Here is a 21,862-nt window from a genome sequence, read left to right on the forward strand (position 1 = left end):
GCTATGGTTATATAATTCGACTGTATTAAAACACAAAGTTAAAAGGAGAAGAATGATGGCTGCAAGCGTAAAAAAAAAATTAATAAACACTTCCCAATTATATGTAAGCAATGCTTAGCAAGATGCTAAAAACACTTACTTCCCAATTATATGTAAGCAATGCTTAGCAAGATGCTAACAGATTCTTTCTTCTGTTTTCCGTGGTAATTCAGCTGATGTTTTCTACCATTGCTGATTTAGTGACAGTTGATATTTCTAGTCACATAATGCCTACTTTTCTAAATAAAGTAGAATAAGCTAGACACTTTGGCCGTGTCTAGACACTCAACTAACAAGCTTTGTTTTCTGAGGGGCTTGAAAGCAACATGTGACTGCAGTTATCTATAAATATGAACAATTTCGAATACCTTAAAAGGCAAAGTGAAAAAAGACAAGAAAAGGGAGGTTGAATTGAAAGGAGAAGAGTTACATATCTTGTGTTGTTCAGTTATTGTTAGTGAAATTCTAAAAGCTTTTCTTCCTGATAAGGAATTTTTTTAAGTCTTCATAAATATTAGGGGAATTCCAAGTTTTTGCCTTTCCTACTTTGTTTAGCTTTGAAGTATGAAGAAATAGCTCAGTCCTTAACCAAAGTTTGAATCCTTAACTTGTTTTTAGGACAGCAGCAAGATCTAGTGAATAAAGCAGGATTTCTTTCCAAGTCTGCTCATGACCTTCTTTAAGACCCTGGAAACACCTTCCATCTTTTTTTTTATTATTTTTTTTTTCATTTCCTTGTTGCCTGTGGCTTCTATTTTGACTGTAAATTAAGCAGGTGTCTCTGAGCCTGTTTGAATGTGAGCAATACACAAACTTTACAGACTGTGGATGAAACACTGGAGGGGGAGAAAGTAAGGAATCAGAAAAAATCTGCTTTGTTTCTTAGATTTTACTTTCTTTGTACCTGTATTGACAGAATTCTGACCTACTTACTCTGCTTATTCAAATAATCTTCTTGGAAAAAGCAGGAAGAGGAAAAATATTTGCACTGCAGAAAATAAGCAGGACCTATCATACCTTTACTCTTTAAAACAAACAGAAAATCAGACCTCATACCTTCATCTTAAAGAAGGGAAAAGTTGCACATCTATGGCAATTTGTGCTTGGTTCCTTTTTTTATTATTATTTTTTTTTTTTTTCCCCACGTGGGCTCCTGTTAAGTTTTGGCTTAAGTCATGAGAATTTTGCCACTCATTTCAGTAGAGTTAATATTTAGAATGTAAATTTTAAACAGAGTGATAGCCTGAGAATAAGAATTCATGTTTTTCATATCACCTCTCGAATGGCTCTTTCTGATGCTCTAGGAAGACTTCCTAATCATTCAGATTCCATTTAGGCCAGCTATTAAATAAGTAAATTAGAATAATATTGCTTAACAGCTTCCTAAGAACATTCACGCTTAATTGCTGATAAGTACTAAATATTACTGTGAAAGTATGTGTTGGCATGCATATGGTATGCTTAGTTTCAAGCTGATGCAATGCTTGTGCTGCAGACGCTCAGAAAAAATACTGCATTATCAAGGACTTCTAATTTAAAAATGCTATAGTTTTCGAAGACTATGACGTGCCTCAGAGAGGACAGATCTAAAGGTAAAACACTACTACCGTACAATTTAAAACTAGAATTTTAATTCTCTGCAAGCTGTTCTAAACAATCAGTTTTCAAGCAACAAGTTAAAGCCTCTGGTCTCAATTTCATGATACTGCTTGGGAAACAGCTTAGTAGGTGGCATTAGCATTTGGTAGGATCTAGTACAATGAAAAGTGAAAGACTGTGGTAAGATGCTGCCTGGCTGCATGAATCAGGGTGACCTTCATAAAAATGATTAGCCAGTAGTGTGCCATTATCAACACCAGTTGTGTTCTAGGATTCTGCTGGTTTTCCATATGGTACTGAAAAAGATTATGCCATTTTTTTTAACAAAACTGAATTTGACTTCTTTCCAGTATGTTTAATTCTTAAATGTCTGGTTTTCTGCTTTAGATCCTGAAATTAACCTCATCTCCTGAGAGGAGATGTATGTAACTGTACAACTGAGTAGTTTCTCATTTTCATACTTAACCTTTCTTCGCAGATCTCTGTAAGAGGTCTGTACATCCTTATAGGACAGGCAGCTGAGTATATAGAATTTATAGCACCTGTAAGGTCTTTTTAAGAAGAAGTGGTATAATGTTCATGGTCTGATGTTAAGGCTGGGATCAAGAGACATCTGGGTCTATGTGAAAGGCCACATTGCTGAAATTCAGCGAGGAGTCTTGCCATCAATACAAGTAAGACTGCATGGATAACAAAGAAATGCACAGCTTGGGAAATGAGAAAAGGATCCAGTAAATTTCCTGCAGAAAAATGTAGATAAGCAGCTGTCAAAGGAGAGACTTTATAGAATGCATTGGTGTTTTTAGTTTCTTTCCAATTCTATAGCTGTTTATATCATGAAGTAAGGCTGGTGAGAACACATACCCAGGCTGGTGGTTTCATGAAGAAACAAGGTTGTGGATGGGTGCAAAAAGCAATAGCTTTGAGATTCTCCAAGGAGGTCTCCAAGCTCTACCGTTAATATGGACATTATGGAAGGGCAGAATGGGAAATTTTTCTTTTCCTTTACAAGGTATATGAAGAGCTTATTTCCCTTTGATAGTTTTCAGAATACGTGGATGCTCTAAATAGCAAAAAGGAATTATTTTCTAATGGGTGTCTAATCTAATCTCAATTGAAGTTAATCAGAATGAGTCCCTCTAGTCTCTATGGCTACTGAATCAGGCTCTAAATATCCTAGCTTTTCACTTCCTCTTATAATTATCACTTTTATAGTATAATTATGGTAGCTTCTATAGCATGCTCAATGCTATATAAAACCACAGGAAAATTGTTTGTCAATAAATTCAAAAGTGAAGTGTGTAACAAACAAACTACCTGTGGAAAGATCACTGAGATTAAGATAGCATGTGCATCACAAACTTAATGATAAAAAGTATTGTGAGGCTATTATCTTCTAAGAAAATACTACTATTTTAATATAGCATCATCTGCCATTAAAATTCTTGTTAAAATTTATCTGGTTGGCCTGATCTTTCATCTATACAAACTGCATTAGTGTGTGGGGTGTCAGAGCAGGACAGAGACCTGGCTACAGACAGGTTTTGTCTTTCTCCCACATTCTCATGTGGGTCTTACAAGAAGGCAGGCCTACCTTGAAAACTGTGGTCTCGGTCTCCCTGTCCTGCAAGCACTCAATCTGCCACATGATTCAAGTCACCAGAGTCTTCCCAGTCTATTGGGAAAGAAGCCAGCAGAGAGAGCTGAGGTGTGTACTAGCCATCCGGTTGTTCATGAAGTGATCGCAAGCTGCAATTTGGATAATGCTGTTCTTTACCTTAATATTCCAACTGCCAGAGCTGATGGTAGCAAATGATTTTTAGGCTTTATCTACAGCAGAATTAACCATTCTGCTCTGACTTAAGACATTGCTTTTTGTAGCAAGAACCATGTTATGTTAAACATAACCTTTCCCGAACAACGGAGATGTGATCTTCATGTTGCATGTGGAACCAAGGTACAGAGGGATCTTAGAAGAGTTTTGGAGGTATACCCTATTAGTCTGTAACATCTGTAACAGCCCTAAATGAACAAACTTACTAAAGAAACAGCACTGGAGAGAATGGCAGGGGGGGCTGGAAAGAAAGACAGTAGAAAAGTAGCTGTAGTTTGATTCATGGATAAAGACTGGTGAAGCAGCTACTATAGGTCTTATGCTCTGACTGGACAATGCCTAAGAATTTAGCTTTGATTATAAGTGAAAAAACGTAACTGGTGGTTAAAAGGAATGAGTGTGCTAGGAGCTTTGCATTTAGTAATATAGTTCAGACAAAATTCATTCCCTAAGTTAGGCTGAGGAGTCAGTTGTCTGGGGATACAGAAGTACAAGCAGCTGTATTTGGTACAGGCTGTAGATACAGTGGGGGAAAAAGCCGGAGGGAGAGGAGGAGAGATCATGTCTCCATTTCTTTGCTTTGCACTTTCCGCTTTGACAAAAATTTGGGGGCTAAGGTGTATGTGGCATTTACTAGATAAAGCATATAGAACAATTACAGGCTGTACAGGAACATGCAGTAATGTATCTGTTCTTAAATTGTAAGACAGCATTGAATAGTCTGCATACTGTGATTAGTTAAATTCATTGCTTCTGACTTACTTAAAATCTTTTGGGCTGCCTCAATTGTTTCTTTCATCTCTGCAAGAGGAAGGCTGGGAAACTAGAAGCCTCATCAGTACTAACAAAGCTTCCTTCTACTCTGCTTTGCAATTATATTTGCCTGTATTCTTGATGTTCAGAGACTCACATAAAGCAGATGTCTTCACAACATAAATACTTTAAAAAGGATGCTCTCAAGGCTGCTTGGATAAATTTGACCTATTTTTTCCTCTTTAACTGTTTATAGAATGTGTTTAATTCTCTGTATTTTCTTCCATGCTCAAACAGGTGATTCAGTATTATTTTAGGGGCCTAACACTGATAAGCAGTGCATGTGTATCTCAAACTTAATAGAGAAGAAAATCTGTCAGTAAGTCAACAGCATTTCATTTCATGTTTTCTGTGAGGACATGAATCTGTTCAGTAAGGTCTCTCGCCAGCAAGTGTGTAATCTCCCTTTTACCTTGTGGAAGGTACAAAACCTCTTCCAGCACTGGGACTTAGCCATGAATTACCTTTCCACAGCAGCTGCGTTCCAGGAGTAGCCCCTCCTGAATTTATGTGGAAATGGTTTTGCATTCATGCAGCAACTCTGGGATCTGTGAACTCTGAGAAACCACTGCCATTTTCATTTAATCAAGAAAAATTTCAGGCAATCCTCTTCCTCTGTAAGGCCACTTTTAAGGGGCCTTCCCTGTAGGAAAAGCAATTTGTCCCACAACTTTTATCCTGCGCCATGCAGACTTCTCTCAAAAATAGAGACCTGATTAACTCCTTTTTGCACAAACCATCACTAAGCAAGGTGATGCATGCTTGCTGGGATGAAGTACAGAATAATTGGGGCTTTCAATAAATAGAAATGTTTCTATGAACCATTCAATATGGGCTTGATTTCATAGTTTCAGCCTAACATTGATTTAGGACTTAAAGACCTTCCTCATTACTGCATGTTACAATTACATGGGCAGTAGAAGTGAAAAAATGCTCATGTATATGGTAAAATATAGTTACTGATGTATTTCAAGTTCCTATATGAGTCCCAATTATCAGAAGGGTAACAGCTGCTTTTGTCTCAATTGAAAAGAAAAAGACTATCAATACCTAACAACATTTATTATTAGGACTATTGGCCTCCACACCTTGTCTTTGTTATACTTTAAAGCTCTTTATTAGGCAAAAAATGATAGTCATAAATGAAAACATATTAAATTTTATAGTAATAAACATATTGAAAGTATTTGTCCTAAATAAGCATTTAGGATAGGGTACATCACAACTACATAACCACTACACATTAAGATAACATACAAAATAAAGTCAGATAGGGTGGATGTAATAAATAAGCACTGTAAAAATCCTTTTCCACTCAAATCCCAGATGCTAATCTTGATTTTTGTGACATTTTATTACACTTTATTCATTAATCTTACTCAATTACACAGGGAAGGTAGTGACTGTCCTCCCTCAGGAGCACAGCAACACATGGCATACAGAACACATCACTGCCTGCTGTAGATTTTATCAGTGCCAGCTTTGCTCCACAGAAGGGCAACACAAGGCGTGTAATACAGCTTTTCTGTACTGGATAAATCCTGCACTATAAAAGCCAGCAGTAGTCCACAATACCTGATACTATAAAACCATTTTTGTGTGTCCTTATTGTATTTCATGAAAAAATGTGGGCTGAACAACAATGACATAAATAGTTATGTAGATTTTACTTATATGAAATAAACCAGTGCCACCTGGGAGTGAGCTTTATATCACATATGACCCTGAAATAAAATATAGTAAATAAATTATGTTATAGAAAGCTCAACAGCTTCTACTTGAAGTTTCCATGGGGAAGCAGCTGTTCAGTTGATTGGTCACCTTAAAGAAAATCCTAAATGAAAGAATTATACATTAACATCCTCAAGCAGTAGTTGTCTGTAAATGAAAATGCCAGCATGGAAAATCTGATTAACTTCCCTGAGGTCAAAGGCAAGATAATTTAAAACAATATAAAATGTAAATTTCCAAATTAGGATGAAAAAAAGTAGCAAGGAGAAAGGCTACTAATAATTCAGTTTTTTCAACAGACAATATTCAGAACAGCAAAACTTTTAGTAAATGCAACACATAGTACAAAGAAAATTTCTTTGCCTATGAAATAAGCCACTAATCTCAAGAAAACAAAATGCTTTTACAATTTCATCTCACTTCCCATCTGCAGACATCCATAGGCTTCTAATTCCTTCATGTGCACAGAAAGATGTTCTTGGTGTCTCTGCTTCTGGACTATATTTATCATGCACCGGCTTTTATCAAAATATTTAAAGTAAGGGATAATGAGGCTGCATTTTCAAAACACTGCAACCACTGGTTTGGTTTTGCAAATGACATATCCATGCATGTAATCAGCACATGGAGTCACAATTGCATTTCAAAACTCAATTGCTTGGCACTGCAAAATTTACTGTGCCCACAAAAAGCTAAAAAACCTCACCAATCACCTTCCCCCACCCCGTATAACCCCTGACTACAAAAACCACCAATCTGTAATCTTGGAGCAATTGATTGGCCACATAAGAATTCTAAGAATCAGCAACGTAGGTCAGGCATCATTTCAGCCACATATGTAGCTCTGCACAGCTTTGAGACTGGTAGAATATGAATATTCCCTTCGGACTCTGTCCCCTTCTGAGACATTCTGAGGAAAAATTAACTATTCAGGCCTCTGTGTATGTAGCACCTGCTCCTTGAAAACCTAGCTCATTATGTTTAAAAAAACAAACCCAGGATCATAAGTCTTTTCTATTCTTATACCCAGTTGTATCTCAATATTGAAACAGTTTTTTTAATCTTTCTGTCACAGAAGCATAATGCCAGTGTGACATTCAATTGTCCCATACAATCAGAAGAGTCATGTGGTAAATTAAAATCAAGAAAAGACGAAAATGATGCTCCAGTACACAATGTACAGAACACCAAAACATCCCCCTCCCTCCTACAAGAACATCTACAAAATATGGCATATTTCAACACTCACGGCTATCGTAGCATATATTGCCCAGGGCACGTCCTGTTTGAAGCAATACTTCCTGGTCTTTGCAGTTTAACAGCTGCACCAAAGGAGGGATCAACCCAGCATCCACACATGGGTTCCGCATAAATTCTGCAAATAATGCAAAGCCTGTTAAAGCAAGCCGGCTATTTTCAGTTTCATCCATTCTAGTTACTCTGGCACTGCAACTGGGCCTTTTGTGAGAATAAACGTATGCATAGACAACCCATGTAAGTTCTCATGCAAGCTTCTAGAGAGTAAGCCCAAGTTGGGACTGGGGCTTATGTTCTTTCCATTATTCGTTAATTTGGAAGGAATTAAGAGTATTTAATTGACTTTCATGAAAACTAATTTAACATACCTCAGACTGAGCATGTTTTTAGTAGTATAAAGAAGTGCTGAAAAGAACAGTGAATTCACAACCTTTTTTTCCACCCCAGCAAATTCAACATCAATTAAAGTTACTAAATAACATAAAAGACGACTTAAAAACTAGTATTCATACTTCAAAATGAGCAGTATTTTTTACTCTCTGTTCCCTTAATTAGAACTCCTAAAAAGCTTTTGCTTTAAAAAAAAAAAAAAAAAGGGAATTAAGGCTAAGTAACAGGCTCTTTATTTGGAAGGTAAGGAAAGGAAAAGAAAATACAAAAGAGATTACGTAAACCCAAATGCCTGTCCCTTTCGACAGTCTAACTGATGCCCACCATAGGAGGACAGCTAGAGGACCCATCCAGTGGGAAGCTCTCTGCCTTTCTGTCCTTCCTTCCTGCTACGTCCCCCAGTCACAGAGAACTAAAGTAGTATTTCACATCTGGGCAAGTCATAGACAGAGAATTATCCTGGTGTCAGAGAGATAAAGGACTGGTCTCCAGAAGGAGCTATAGTTAGGCAGGCACTGGGCTGCACATTTTACAAGGTAAGTTTACAGAAGCAACCCCCTGATACACCAATAGTGTTACTTAATAGCTCACTACAGAGCACCCTTCAGAGATGTAGCATTGTAATAGGCAAAAGGTCAATATGTTTTTCATTTGTTGTGAATTGCAAATTACGTCTCTTCCTATCCTAGACTATGTTGGATCTTCCAAAAATCAGTTTACCTTTGTGTTACTTAGTCATTTATGAGACAGAATGAACCAGGGTGTGCAATCCCCATAAAAAGAGATGAGAAAGTTTTTCTGATTCTGGATCAACAGAACCCCTCATTCCAATAACTCAAAGATTTCATACAATGTTTGAAATACAAATACATCTTCTTAAATACTCCCTTTGTTGCACCTATTACATTGTTCTTTGATGTTTCTGTAGCTACAAAATCTTTTGTAGTTAATCTTGCAGTTTTATTTTAGCTAAAGAAATAATTGTCATAGAGGTAAGCAATCCTCACGTGATGATAAACTTCGATATATCAACAAGTGGAAGAAGTACAATCAGCAACATCTATACAGTTGTGCAGGTCCAACAGAAGATAGTAGTCAGCACAATTGACCCACCTTCCTAAGATACTGTAACATTTTAAGAGGGTACACAGATGCTACAGTGTGATAAATGGTGGTGGTATCTATCCTAATGAACAGAACAAGTATCAGATACATCTGTTCTTTAAAATTGGTCTTGCCATGTCTTTGTAACTTTTTACCTATTTCTTTATCACCCACTTTCACCTTCATCTCGATATTTATTTACTAAATGTATTAATGTTCCTACCTCTGTCTTCTCTGTCCTCTCAGCCTCTTCCTCTCTTAGTTGCCTACAAAAACTCTTCTCTGTTCCTCAGCTTCTCCCAACATCACTTTTTTTTACACCCACTAGCTTACCATAGTCTCTGCATCATCAGTCAGATTTTCTCCTGGTCTGTGACAGGAAACAGAACTTGTTCTCTCCTAAAAGACTGGGAGGTCTCAGTCTGTTCTGTTGTATGTTTAGGTTCTTGCTCATGTGGTGAAAAGGAGTAAGAAACCTTTCTTCCACCCTCTCTCCATTTGGAGCAAGCAGAAGCTTTCAGTCTCCCATTCAGCAACAAAATAATTAGGCAATATGCTGAGCAAACTTGTATTTATCAAGGTCATGTAAGGGCAAGAAGTAAAAGAAATGGTGCCATATGTAGCAAAATAGATCTGTGAAACAGCAATAAAAATGTGGCAACTGCAACTATATTTGCAGGTAATAGTACACAGAAGTAATAGAAGAAAGAGAAGGTAATCAAGAACAGAGTCATTTAGAAGGTTTCCACTAACCTGGCTGGGAAATGAAGCAGATCCTTTGAAGGAAATAGTGAAGAATCGCTTAAGAAGTTAGGAGGACAACCATTGAGGACAGAGTAACATAAAGCAAAGGAAGACAAGATTTCAAAAGAGAAATGTAATTGTGTTGTAGTATTACAGATTGGGAAGATCCTAGCAAAGAAGAGGAGACTAAAGACCTTGCAAGAGGGTTTAAAAGGTCCACAGTGGGGAGAGAAACTCCACATAGCAAGTGCATCTGAGCCTTCAGTATGCCCACAGCTGAAAGGGAAATGGCTGTAGCTGGAGACACAAGAGTGACTAGAGGGAGTTTTTTGTGTTTGGATATTTAAAATGGGAGAGCCTAACACAAGCTCATGCTGGGAGGAGGAAAAGTCATGTGAGCTGGAGAGGTGAAACAGAGCAAAAGGTGAAAAGGAGGAGATGAAACATGACAAAACCACTGAGGCAGGTAGAGGGATTTGATGTGACTACACGTGTGTGTATGTGTGAAGGACCAGATGAGGGGAATGGGAAAGGAAAACAAGAAGTGGGGAAGAAAAAGGTGCTCTTTTATTAGTAAAGCTCGGATTCAGAGTCAGAGGCACTATTCTGCCAGTGCTGCATGGCATGACCACAGGGAAATCAGTTCAATTGCCTGGGTTTAATGCCTGCTATCTGTAGGATGTTGATAACATAAATTTCTCAAAGTGCCCTGAAGCTTGTTGGAAAAAGGTGCAATATGAGCATGAAACACTTGTATTCTTATGTAAGAGGACAAAGAAAACAACAAAATCAAATGAGGTATTCACTGCTATCCTGCTTAAGCAACTATTTCAAGAGTTAGAATCCAAAGAGAAACACCCAGGTCATTCCAGTCTTGAAAGCACTAGGCACCTTAAATAATTTCTTAATACCTTCACTTTAACCATGGCTGCTAGAGGTCCCAGTTACATCTGTTAATAACTTTAAGAAAAAGACAAAGACTATTTTGTATGATGAACCAGGTAAAATGCCAGCTCTTCCAGAGAGTGTACTCATAAAAGCAGTTTAAAAGCTGGCAGGAAAAAGGATACATTAGAAACTATTCAGAGATTTCACGTATTAATTCAGATTTGAAAGATACTGGCTAAAACGCTCTGTAAAGAAAATCTTGCAGGAAACAATGCATAGTAATCAGTTAAGCTATTGTGAACATTGCTTTTATTCTTAACTTTCTCCCTTCTGAGGCAGGAGCTAGAAGGACTAACTGTGAAGATAAACAGTTGACTGCAATATTCTAAATATACTTACGAATTTATTAAGTACAGAAAAAGCATGTGATACGGTTGCATGAATCTATCATTCTGAAACATTTCTAATTTTAAATTTTTATGTTTACATTTTTTACTGGCTATTTATCTAAATAATTTTAAAACTTAAAAACTAACCATGTATATCTTCTTTTCTTGTTAATGTTGTTTCTGAATATCCATATATAGCATTGTCTCAAAATCAGTGAATTGGGTGGAGGAGGTCACACAGGGGCTAGCGGTAAGAAGCTGTAGTATCACAATTCCAAAGAAAAGGCGGAAAGGGAATGTGGAAATAGCAATAATGTAGCCCCTTCTCTGAAGAGGCATCAGCATGAGAGTTTACAGAGGGAGGGAGGTACAGCTGCCAGGCCTGCATGCGGACAGGAGTTAAGAGGCATCCTATTTCTCTCTGCCTGGCCTCTGGGGAACTAAAGTGCAAAATGCATTCTGTGCCTGTTTGGCTGGGACAGCAACAAGTCAAGGAGTGAGAAAAGTCAGCCACGAACCTCCCCTGCCCTCATCACAGGGTTTGCCAGTAGCACCTGCCTGCAGATATGAGGCCATTTTTTGAGCTCAAGGTATGCAGGGTATTGGGTGAGCTTTAAGATAATTCTAAAGAAAAAGAATTTCAATAGTTTTAGATTATCTCCTACATTATACGACTGTATGTGTATAAAACATACCAAAATGGAGCCCTGATTCTCATTTGGGTTCTTGGGCTCTTACTCTTAACATGTGTAACGCTCTTTAGACAGGAGTAACTGGTTTTGGTGTGGTATCAAAGGCCTCGTAATGTTAATAATGTTATCACAAATCTCAGACCAAAGAAACAATCTACTATCCCTTAGCCACCTGTATACATACTACTGTTGTAACTATGTGCACTACGTGATGCCCATCTTTTTTTTCTATATGCATTTCATAAAGCCAGTGGTGTGCTATTTCTGCCCAATAAATTATACTATTGATTGTCTTAAAAACTAAACAGCATGAAAGTAAGGACTAAAAAAATTTCCAGCAGCCAAATGCTGTTTTGATTGTATTAAAAAGTAGAGAAAATTTGACAAAGCAAAAAGAGTGAAAGGGAAAGTATGAAAGGTGTCTAATCTACAAAATGAAAACATAAATGAAGTAAAACATACTGACAAGTGAGGTGAAAAACTGAAGATGTTCCAGCAGAAAAGTTCTTGTAGAAAACCTCACCATTTCTGGCTACTTCTGCTATGATGTTAGCTACTTTTGCTGTGCAGGAAGATTGTGGCGTCAACAGACTCGCGAACACCTGAAGAACTCCACTTTTCTGGATTTTTTCACTTGTCTCCGTATCTGAAAAACACATCACACAAAAATGACTTGTGCATCAGCTTGCTTTGGGGAAGAAAAGCAGAAGGGAAGTTAAGTCTTCTCAAAGGTAATTATTAAAGTAATTATTTTCCCATATAAGAAGTCAACTGCTATTTCAGTGATCATATTTATTTTATATGATGTGCTCACAGAACTTAATACTTCTCCATTCCTAATGAATTGATCTTTATAAGGTGACTCTGTGTTATATAAGTAAATACAGATACATACTCATACATACATAGCGAAACTACTGGAGAGACTGGTAGAAAGACTAAAGGTGATGGAGTGATATGCAGCAGCCTAAAGTACTATGTAAAAATCAAGGAATGGTATTCTGAAGTGATGAATTATTGGAAACTTTCAAGGATTGATGGGGGAGGTCCTTACAGCTGAGGGCACAGCTTAATGCAGCGTAGGAGTCAGAAACTGGAGAAGAGGGAGAGCTAAGCAGATCCTGGTCTAGACTCCTCTTACGCTCAGCTTGAATATCTTCTATGTTACTCTGCTAAGCTCCAGTAGCTCCAGTATAGTCTCAGTAGAAGGGAAAGGGAAAAATAACACTGAGTTTCTTGTAGTAGAGATCAAAGATTCGGGACAAAACCTTTCCTCTTTCTGTCTGCAGTAGAGAGGAATTGTGCAGCTGCTCCATAGCAGGGCTCCACCTAGCATTGCTGGGCAACAGCTCTATAACAAACCGAAAATTAACATTGATTCAACTGCAGTGAAAGATAAGGTACTAGATGCTAAAACATGTTTTGCTAATGCTTTCAAAGAATGGCATATTTGAGACGAATATTAGTGTGACATACAATATGATTAGATGGCAGCTATCACTTTAGAAAGTAGCATGACTCCTTAAGCCATTCATAGTGGAAGTTACTTGCATTCTCCAAAGATGGCTGTGAGATGCTCTAATTGATGACTTTTGCAGAGCAAAACAAATCCATCTGAATGTAACTCTGTTCTAAGACAACCCTGTCTCACAGGGGCATTCTTAAGCACTACAATATGTACAAACCCCCTCACATCACTTAAAATAAAATCTTTACAGTAAGTGTAAGTTAAAATTTAAAAAATCGCTAGAGCTTGCCAGTAACAGTGAGAAACAGATGTAAACATTTCAGAGTTGAGAAGACAGGCCTTTGAGCACCACTTTCTGCAGTTTCTTAGAAGCACCCTTACTCTGGTGTAAGAGCTATCGAGACAGTCAGGCTGGGCAGCGCCAATAGTAATCAATGGATTTTGGTTTTATATAGTATCTTTCAAATCCGGGAGTAAAGGGAGGGATATTACATACTCTTGAACAGCAAAGGAGGAGCCTTAATCTCATCCAATAGTTTTTTCAAGATGTTCTCTGTTTTCCCCCAAAACAAGTAAATGAATATTTTGTGCACCACAACTAGCTAGTCTTCTAGAGCAGCAGTTTGCAACCACTGTTTAGCTGTGCTTCACCTCTGAATTGGTAATGATGTGTCACGGGGCTCACCACTTCCTCTCTCCTCCAATCCTGCAATTGATTTTTGACTTGTGGCAGCTCCAGGACAACCCCTGCTGCCTCCAAGCGCGGGAGAGACCCTGAACACAAGCCAGCACAAGCCTAGCAGAGGTGATTCATGTGGGTTTTGTGGCTCACATACGGTATGTACATGCTTTGCCGGCTGGCAGCCAGTGATGTCTAGGTGATGGAAAAGGGACTAAAAGGAGAGAACTTCAAGTCTGGATTGCAGTTATGCCTCTGTATTTCTATATTCAATTCCATCTTGGGATGTTGGTCTTTGGCTAGGACTACTCATCTACAATATGTCAGTGATGACATCTGATTACAAACAGATTAGGTATAAAATGAAGATTGATTAATTTCAACATATCATGTGTAATATAAGTGCTAATTATTACAATCTGTTTGCAATCTAGTTAACTGCAATTTTTGAAATGCACTGAGAAACCCTCTCAGAAGATATAATGTAAAGGAGCTTATGGCTTATTGGGAAGCTTTTGTAAGTTCTGACATATAGCATATACTTACTAGATGTATTCTCCCATGGATATATATGTAGATGAAAGAAAAGTTTGATTTCAGAGAAAATCATGTCAGGACTAAACAGTGGTACAGACATCTTAGCTGTCTATTAACGAAGAGATTGTCCTTCTCCCTGAAGTTCAAAACTGAAAGTACAGAATTCAAAATTGGAAATGTAGATATCTGTGAACCTCTATAATGTTAGCCACAATTAGTAGGCAGGAAACATTAATGTATTTTCTCCTGCCATGCTGCTGAGATACAGAGTATCCAGTCTTATTTTTATGATCTGTAGTTTGATGGACTCATTACTGTGCAAAGCATCAATTACATAAATAGAACAAAACATATCCTGCAAGAAGTGGGAAAATAAAATTAAATGCTTCTCCAGGCCAGTTGTGTGTAGCAGATATGCACTGATTTATTTTATTAAGATAAGCAAGTGAGCACCAATAAAAGCAGAGGCCTTAACAGACCTGTTGGAAATCGGGAAATCAGCTAGCTGGGATTGCATAGATGAAAACAGATTATTGACTTTTTTCTTACTCTTAAGCAGTACAGGAGGCACACCTACATATACTCTGCCCTTCAAACCAATATCCCACTGGTTCTTGTTACCCAGGCTGAGTACCAATATCAAACTTTTGCTAGTCACAAAAGAAGGAAGGCAGATTAATTGGAGCAGCAGCAAGGCTAGCTCTCCTACCACCGGGCAGGGATACTCCTACCTCCACTCTACCCTAAGTAAGTGCTCAAGCATAAATGTTTGAGGGGAAAAGCACATTAATCTGGCATCAGGCAGAAGAATATCTACTGACTATGCAGCCCACAGTGCTCTCTGAGGCATTTTTGCCAGTAATTGCCTTGGGTGTAAAAAATGCCATGGGGTGCTTCAGCTTGTCTACTCCAAGTCTACCTAAGCCCTGCTCTTCCTCTGCAAAACATTTACAATTTACATTTGGTGTAATATACAAATTAATCCAGTGTCAAAATAAAGATATGACATTATGACATTAAATCCTTGCAGGTAGTTTATAGTATGTCCTCCAATAAGGCATCGTAAGGGAATGTGCCAATAAACTTACTGTTACATCCTTATGCACATTACTCTAAATTGTCCTGGTTTGTATCTGCAGAATAAATAATTTTTTTCCCAGGGATTCTAAGTTCATCACATTAAAGTTCTAATAAAGACGGTGGGGAAAACAAGAATGTGCTGAAATATACAAATTAATTTCTTAAGACATATGTAACTGGCAGATATTTTAGCTATAGAAAATGCATCTTTTTGGTGGGCTTTTGAAATGCTTAGACAAGGAAGGATATTTTAATTGGAACAGGATGTCTTATATATAAACCTAAAATTGTCTTCTTAAGTCTAGCATTTTTGCTCAGTATTTTTTATATTCTTTTAAAGGAGGAGGGCTTAGTAGGCAATTAATGCACATGGCTGCCCTGTGGAAATTGGGAAGTCCAAATGAAGATCTTCAGCCACCCTTCACTTGTCTGAGGAGTCAACTCTACACTCAGTTGAGGTAGCAAGTGTTGAAATACATGGCTTTCAAAGAAAATACCAAGTCAGAGGTTTTGAAGATTATTTCAGCACAACTGTAAGTATATAAGCAGTGGCTGTTTCTTAGAAGTGCCCAGATGGGACAATTACTTCATGGCTACTTGCAAAACATGAGCTAAGAGTCTTGCATGTGACCCTGTTCTGTAGGATGCACTGAAGGTATAACTGTGGTAGTAAAGGACTCCAGCTGCAGACAGTATTGAAAAGCAAATACGCACCCTAAATCAAGCCAAGCTTTTCTTCTCCTTTGTTTTTTCCACTTGCAACTGGAGAGTGGCATGGTTGTTAGGGCAGGGACTTTAGGAAGCATGGATTTAGACTGCCTGCCCATTAAGGCCCATGCACTTCTGTCTCTTTTTTGCTCAGCTTCATATAACACGAGTCCTGCATAAAAGGCAAAGGGACATACACAGGGACAGAAATAAAGGAAAAAGTGTGTGTGGCATTAATCTTTTGGAGAGGATGATGAAGGGTCATGTTTATGTAGCAGTATTTTCACTTTGATTGTAAAAACCATAATTTGGTTTTCCTTCTGCAGAACCTGCAGAACTGGAAGATCACACACTGATGTTGCCAAAGGTCTGGTACCCCTACCACTGCCTGGCCCTAGGAGAAATAGTTTGGTTTTTGCTGCAAGTGTTAGAAATTGCTAATGGCTTTAGCATAGGCAACCCTCAATTCTTGCCTTTATTTGCTCTCTTCAGAGGCTGGAGAAGGCCTGCCTGGCTTCCTGTCTCCATGTGTATGCATGGAAGAGGTATTATTTGTTTATTTGTAAGGATATGAATCTGCTGCATGCGTGCTTCATTCTGGGCTTCCTAGTAAATTATTAGAGGCTAAATTATTTTGGAAACTTATTTCAGTTGTCATCTTCTGAATTACTATTTCAAGGTAGTGTCAGCTGTAGTTGGAGCAAGTAAAACCAAATGTTTCTCTAGGAGCAAGAAAGATCTAGGCAAAATCTCCACCACATAATCTCCTCCCATGCTTTCAATAATGGAGAAAAAGGAAATTAGAGCCAACATTAATCACATGCCAAAAAGCTGGCTTATGCTTATCATTTTAACTCCTTTAGCAGAACTGCACCCCCTTTCAAATCTGTTCGATTTGTGTCTTAAGGAAACCTAACAATCTAGGTAGCCCGACGTTAGGTTGCCACACCTCAAAATCCTTTTGCTAAATGTGATATCCAGATTTCAAATGCTTTCTTTTAAAGCCTGATTTTCAGTCTGCATACAGCAACCCACCCATAGAGCACCCGCTGCCCCCATCTTGAAGCACAGAAACTGTAGGACTGTAATAATGCTGCTTTAGAAACAGCCCTTTTGCACACAGTATAATCCAGTGATGTGCCACAGCAGCATAATTTTGGGAAAAAACCTCTAATGTTAAACCTGCGGCTTTAGATGTCTCTTTATATCACTAGATAACAAAACAAAGGGTATGTTAGATCATATAGTGCCCAAATCTTATTAATGTCATAGCTGGGTGATTAAAATGCCAATATCCTTGCTTTTCATGGTTTTTGCAGTGCCTGAAGTCAGAATAATAAAGGGTGTGGCCAGGAAATTCTTTAATGCCATAGATCAGAGCTGGAGAGCTGAGCACCGTGCCTATCAGACTGCTTAATTAAGTAGCAGAAATCACTATAGGAAAAAAATCCAATGAGTGTCTCAAATTAAATTCTACACTCTCTCCCCTCTCAGCTCTATTTCCTGTGAAATTTCACTCCTCTCTATTTCACCCTTTTCTCCTCTCTGCATCATTTCGTCCACCTTCAAGTGAAAGAAAAGGCGGGGGGGGAAAGGAAGGGGAAGAGAAAGGGGAAGGGAAGGGGAAGGGAAGGGAAAGGCATATCTGTCAGAAGTGCTACTACTTTGCCCTTGCTAGCAGAAGCAAACTACAGGTTCACTGTTCCTGTTCTCTATGCACAATGAGTTTAAGTTACACTATTAGATGTAACCCAACAGTAGTGAAGGCTAGCGCTGCAATAATTCCCATGTTGTGGAGCTTTATATGAGAAATGAGGCACACCACAGAATTGTAAATAAGCAGCTTTGTGAGTGTCCTCTTTATTAAGCCAACTGTGTTTGCAATGTACTCTTTTGAAAAATGTATGTATTTCTAGCTGCAAAGATGTTTTATAAACCTCCTGAAACTACTGCAGAAAATTACCTTGGCTTTATAATGTCCCTCCTACATGTACTGTCATCAGAAAGAGAAAGATGAACACATGAATAAATAATGATGAGCCACGTATATCATGAAAGGAACCTTCCATCTGCTCTTTCAGACGGCAGACGGGAGGAGAATGAAGGGAGCAAGGGATATCTTTCTAACTGGCACATCCTCCTAACCACCACAGTAAAAAAGGTTCACATGACCAAGAGCAAGTATTGATGCCGTCTCCTTATACGGCCTCCCTCAAGAAGCATTGTCTCTCTCTCTCTCTCTCTCTCGCCTCCCACTGTATTTTCCAAACCACAAAATGGAGATTTTAGTCTGACTACAAGAGCACAAAAAGTGGGTTGTAAAGAACCTCAGTGAAACAAATGATGTGCTCTCATGCAACAAAGAATGCACCACTTATAACGAGGCTTTTGCTTAACATACCTTAGCAAAAAAGACTGTTCCGATTATCAAGAGTTGTTTTTACAGAAAAAAAAATTCCTCTAATAATAATTTATATATAGAAATAAATATATAAATATAACTTCCTTTTGGCATGCTCCTCCTCACATGGGGAAATCCCCACAAATACAATCTGCTTGCTCATCTATCCTTCAAACTAGACTCCTAGGAGGCAGGGAGGGAGGATTCTCCTTTAGCTGTGTGAATGTTTCCATCATGGTGTTTGCTCTGTCCTGTCTCTGCCAGCAACAACAGGGCAACTTCAATTCCTGTTTTTAATGAAGAAACAGAGATAGTGCACAGATGTTTGTAATTAAAATCTCAGCTCTAACAAGGAAGACAGGACAGATGGAGAGACAGATTCACCAACCAACTAGCTGCATGATTTCCAGTGATTAAATTCTCCAAAAGCTATATCCAGAGAATAAAAGTGAATTTCAGGATGAGACCTACCCCTTGAATAGCCTGTTGCAGGTACCGGTGAAGTAATTTAATAAAAATACATGCCAGCTTTGCCTTCAATGAAGAAATATGCACATCAGTACTTCCACAGACATGTCACAACACAAGGCAGAATATTAAAGTTAGGCAGCTCAGAACCCCTGAGTTCCTGAACTGGATCTGATTTAGAGCCATGATACATAGTTTGGTGGGTTTATCTGAGCTGTTAGTTCCCCCGCTCCCCCTTTCTGACTCACCCTCTGCAGGAGGTAACCACTTTGGTAGGACAGTTGCTGAAAGAGTTTCATATTAGTGCCTCAGCTGCCAAGTTCATTGTCTGGCATCTCTAGTACAAATGCCATCCACTAGCACCTTCATGTTTTACACTCAGCCTGCGTGGACATTTTAATTTGCCTCTTCTGCTGTTTGTACTAACTGGACTTACTACTGGACCCTGGGTAAAGCCTTAAGTATCCTCATGCCTTAGTTTTTCAATCTGTATAACAGAAATACTAGGTCCATAGTGTAAAATCCTTTTTCTGAATTCAATTTAATTTAAAAATCAAATCAGATTTAAAAGCTGTGCATTATATAGGCAGGAGATGTTTCATATTCCCTTTAAGCAATCTCTTAAGAGTGCTCTCAAGCAAGCTCAAAATGCCTGCTGTAAAATTCTGCCCAGTGCTTATTGGACAAGTACATCTACATACAAAGGAATTTTCTAGCTACTGATGTTTTTAAAAAGTTTTGCCACCAAAGTAGCTTAAGGAAAAGCTAATCTAAAAAAGATCATGTTTGTAAGTCATAAGGGACTGGGACAAAACTAAGAATGAAATTTCAGACCTGAAATTGTGAATTACATGATCTCTAAATACAATTTTTCATAAAAAGCAGGCCTTTTCCTTTGCTTCTGTATTGCATTTCAAAAGGCAAGCCTTTTCCTTTGCTTTTGTATTGTATTTCAAAAATGCAATCTAAAAAGAAATTTGTCAATTCTATTATCTGGAACTGCTGTTCACTGATACCTTCTGTGAAGAAAAAAAATACAATATTTAATCTTTATTTGGCACATTGTGTATTCAATGAATAACACTTGGAATTTAACACTTGGATAAACATCATTTAACTATCTGGCACTAACTAAATACATCACTATTAAGAGGAATTTATGTAAAACATAATCTCACTAAGCAGCAGTGATTACCATTCAGTATCATTAGGATATGCCAGTTTACTGGGTAGGAGACAGTCCAATAAAAAGCAGTCCCCTTGATTTAGTATGTTCCAATTAAATAGGCATACTGTAATAATATATTATATACAGCACTTATGATGAAACATTTCTGGATTATGGGTATACAGTGCCATGAAAAGGCAACAGCTTTATAGGCTAAGATGCAACAAACATTCTTCTTCAGCAAAAAGAAGGAATGCTTTATAACACAGTATTTGAGCCAAAATTCCCTCTTACAAAATATCCATCAGGATCCCCAACTTTCAGAAAGGCATTTGACTAGAGATCTTCTCAGGTAAACTTAATGGACTGCAGTGAGCTTAACTGGCTGAGCTGGCCCAATTCAGTTTGAACCTCTGGCTCTGCTACAAAAGATTATCTGCATCACAGGCAGACTAGAAATTTTTGCTTGTATGAGTACGCTGGTCTAAGATGTGGGTTTTTGGTTTGACAGCTTCCTACCAGCAAACCCTTACTGCTGATGCAGCTATACAGCCAAAAGTACAAAAATAATAAGAGTCTTGTTTTGTTGGTAATGTTACTTTCAGAGGGATGTGGTGCAAGGTATTGTAGCAAAGCAATGTTTTAGCTGGTAGAAACTGCATCTGCACTAAGATGGTTTCCATCCTCACTAGTGCAAAAGCAGGCCTAAGCCTTCCCTAGCAGCAGAATATAAAACCTTCCTCAGGGTTTTATGTACTATCTTCATTTTCTCATCAAAACTATCTCTCCATATGAAAATGATCCTGCCAAAAATTTTCCCTCTGTAATCCATTATCACGATTTATGTGAGTGTAAGACTTATTATATGCATACAAGCCAATCAAAATGATTTTTGATCATGCAAAATATTCCCAATTATGTTAAATGTTATATTAATTTCTACTAACATAGATGTTGTAAAACATAATTCAATGGCAAAAGCTAAATGCATATGTCATGCTTTTTCCTTTAATTTTATAGCTTTATACTCCCCATCAAAAACCCGCAGGTTTATATGACACTCAGGAAAGACAGTGTGCTAAGAAATAAACTGGAAATACACCTTTGAAGGAAGAACACTTTCCTTGACACCTAGTGTCATAAAAGAATCAAGACTGATGGTGACCCAAAACAAAGTAATTGCTAAAAGAGGCTGTACATACTTTGGCTCTGAATATGCAAATGCTTTGCCATATATATAGTGTTATACATAGAAATACATCTCTTGAGCTCAGTGCGACTACCAGAACATAAGAATCTATGTCCTTAAAGGTAAGAATATATGTAAATGTTGGCAGAATCAGGATCTTTCTTTCTATTCCTTTCACTAATTTTACTCTGTGCTCTAAATGTGTGCTACAGTAACATACTGAGCTAAATCAAGAGATTCTGAGTGTAAGCAGCTGTTGTAGAAGGCAGTGGGAATTATGAAGATAAGCGGCATCGATCGCCGCTTAGGTACCTGCATTTAGCTTGTTGTTTCCTTTCAAAAATTTCATCTTTAAATCTATTCCTCCCTTCTGCCGTTTCTCTCCTTCCTCTAAAAAATCCTAGGCACTACTTTGTTCCTTGTTACTCATCCACTTAGTTTCATTTCTTCCTTTTTCATTTCTATTCCCTCTCCCTCCCTCGGTTTGAATAGACATTAAATACATTATCCCTGCATCACTGAAGTCCAAAGAAGCTGGATCAAGATTTAGCAGTTGCTAAACAGACACCAGTTCATGTTTCCAATACGCAAAGGAAATGAGTTGTACAAGGTACTCTGGGTACAGTGCTACTCAATATTTTTGCAGTTTCCAAGACATACCAGGAATAATGAATTGTAAAATCT

The 21,862-nt window shown here is 38.0% G+C and overlaps 1 protein-coding gene across 5 annotated transcripts in view; it reads right to left on the reverse strand.

Moving 5' to 3' along the window:
• RAP1GDS1 (Rap1 GTPase-GDP dissociation stimulator 1) overlaps window positions 1-21,862 on the reverse strand; it is a 104,819-nt gene that overhangs the window by 36,420 nt on the left and 46,537 nt on the right. For 3 of the 5 annotated variants that reach the window (XM_069784062.1, XM_069784024.1, XM_069784034.1), the window contains exons 3-4: window positions 12,004-12,126; window positions 7,266-7,391 (exon numbers count right to left, since the gene is read on the reverse strand). In XM_069784062.1, the coding sequence (XP_069640163.1) occupies window positions 7,266-7,391; window positions 12,004-12,126 (249 nt within the window). Of the gene's footprint in view, window positions 1-7,265; window positions 7,392-11,942; window positions 12,127-21,862 lie in introns of those variants that run through there. The other 2 variants (XM_069784055.1, XM_069784045.1) reach the window with 2 other exon arrangements.

This window comes from Haliaeetus albicilla, chromosome 1 (genome assembly GCF_947461875.1).
Source record: "Haliaeetus albicilla chromosome 1, bHalAlb1.1, whole genome shotgun sequence".
In the NCBI taxonomy this organism is placed as follows: Eukaryota; Metazoa; Chordata; class Aves; order Accipitriformes; family Accipitridae; genus Haliaeetus; species Haliaeetus albicilla.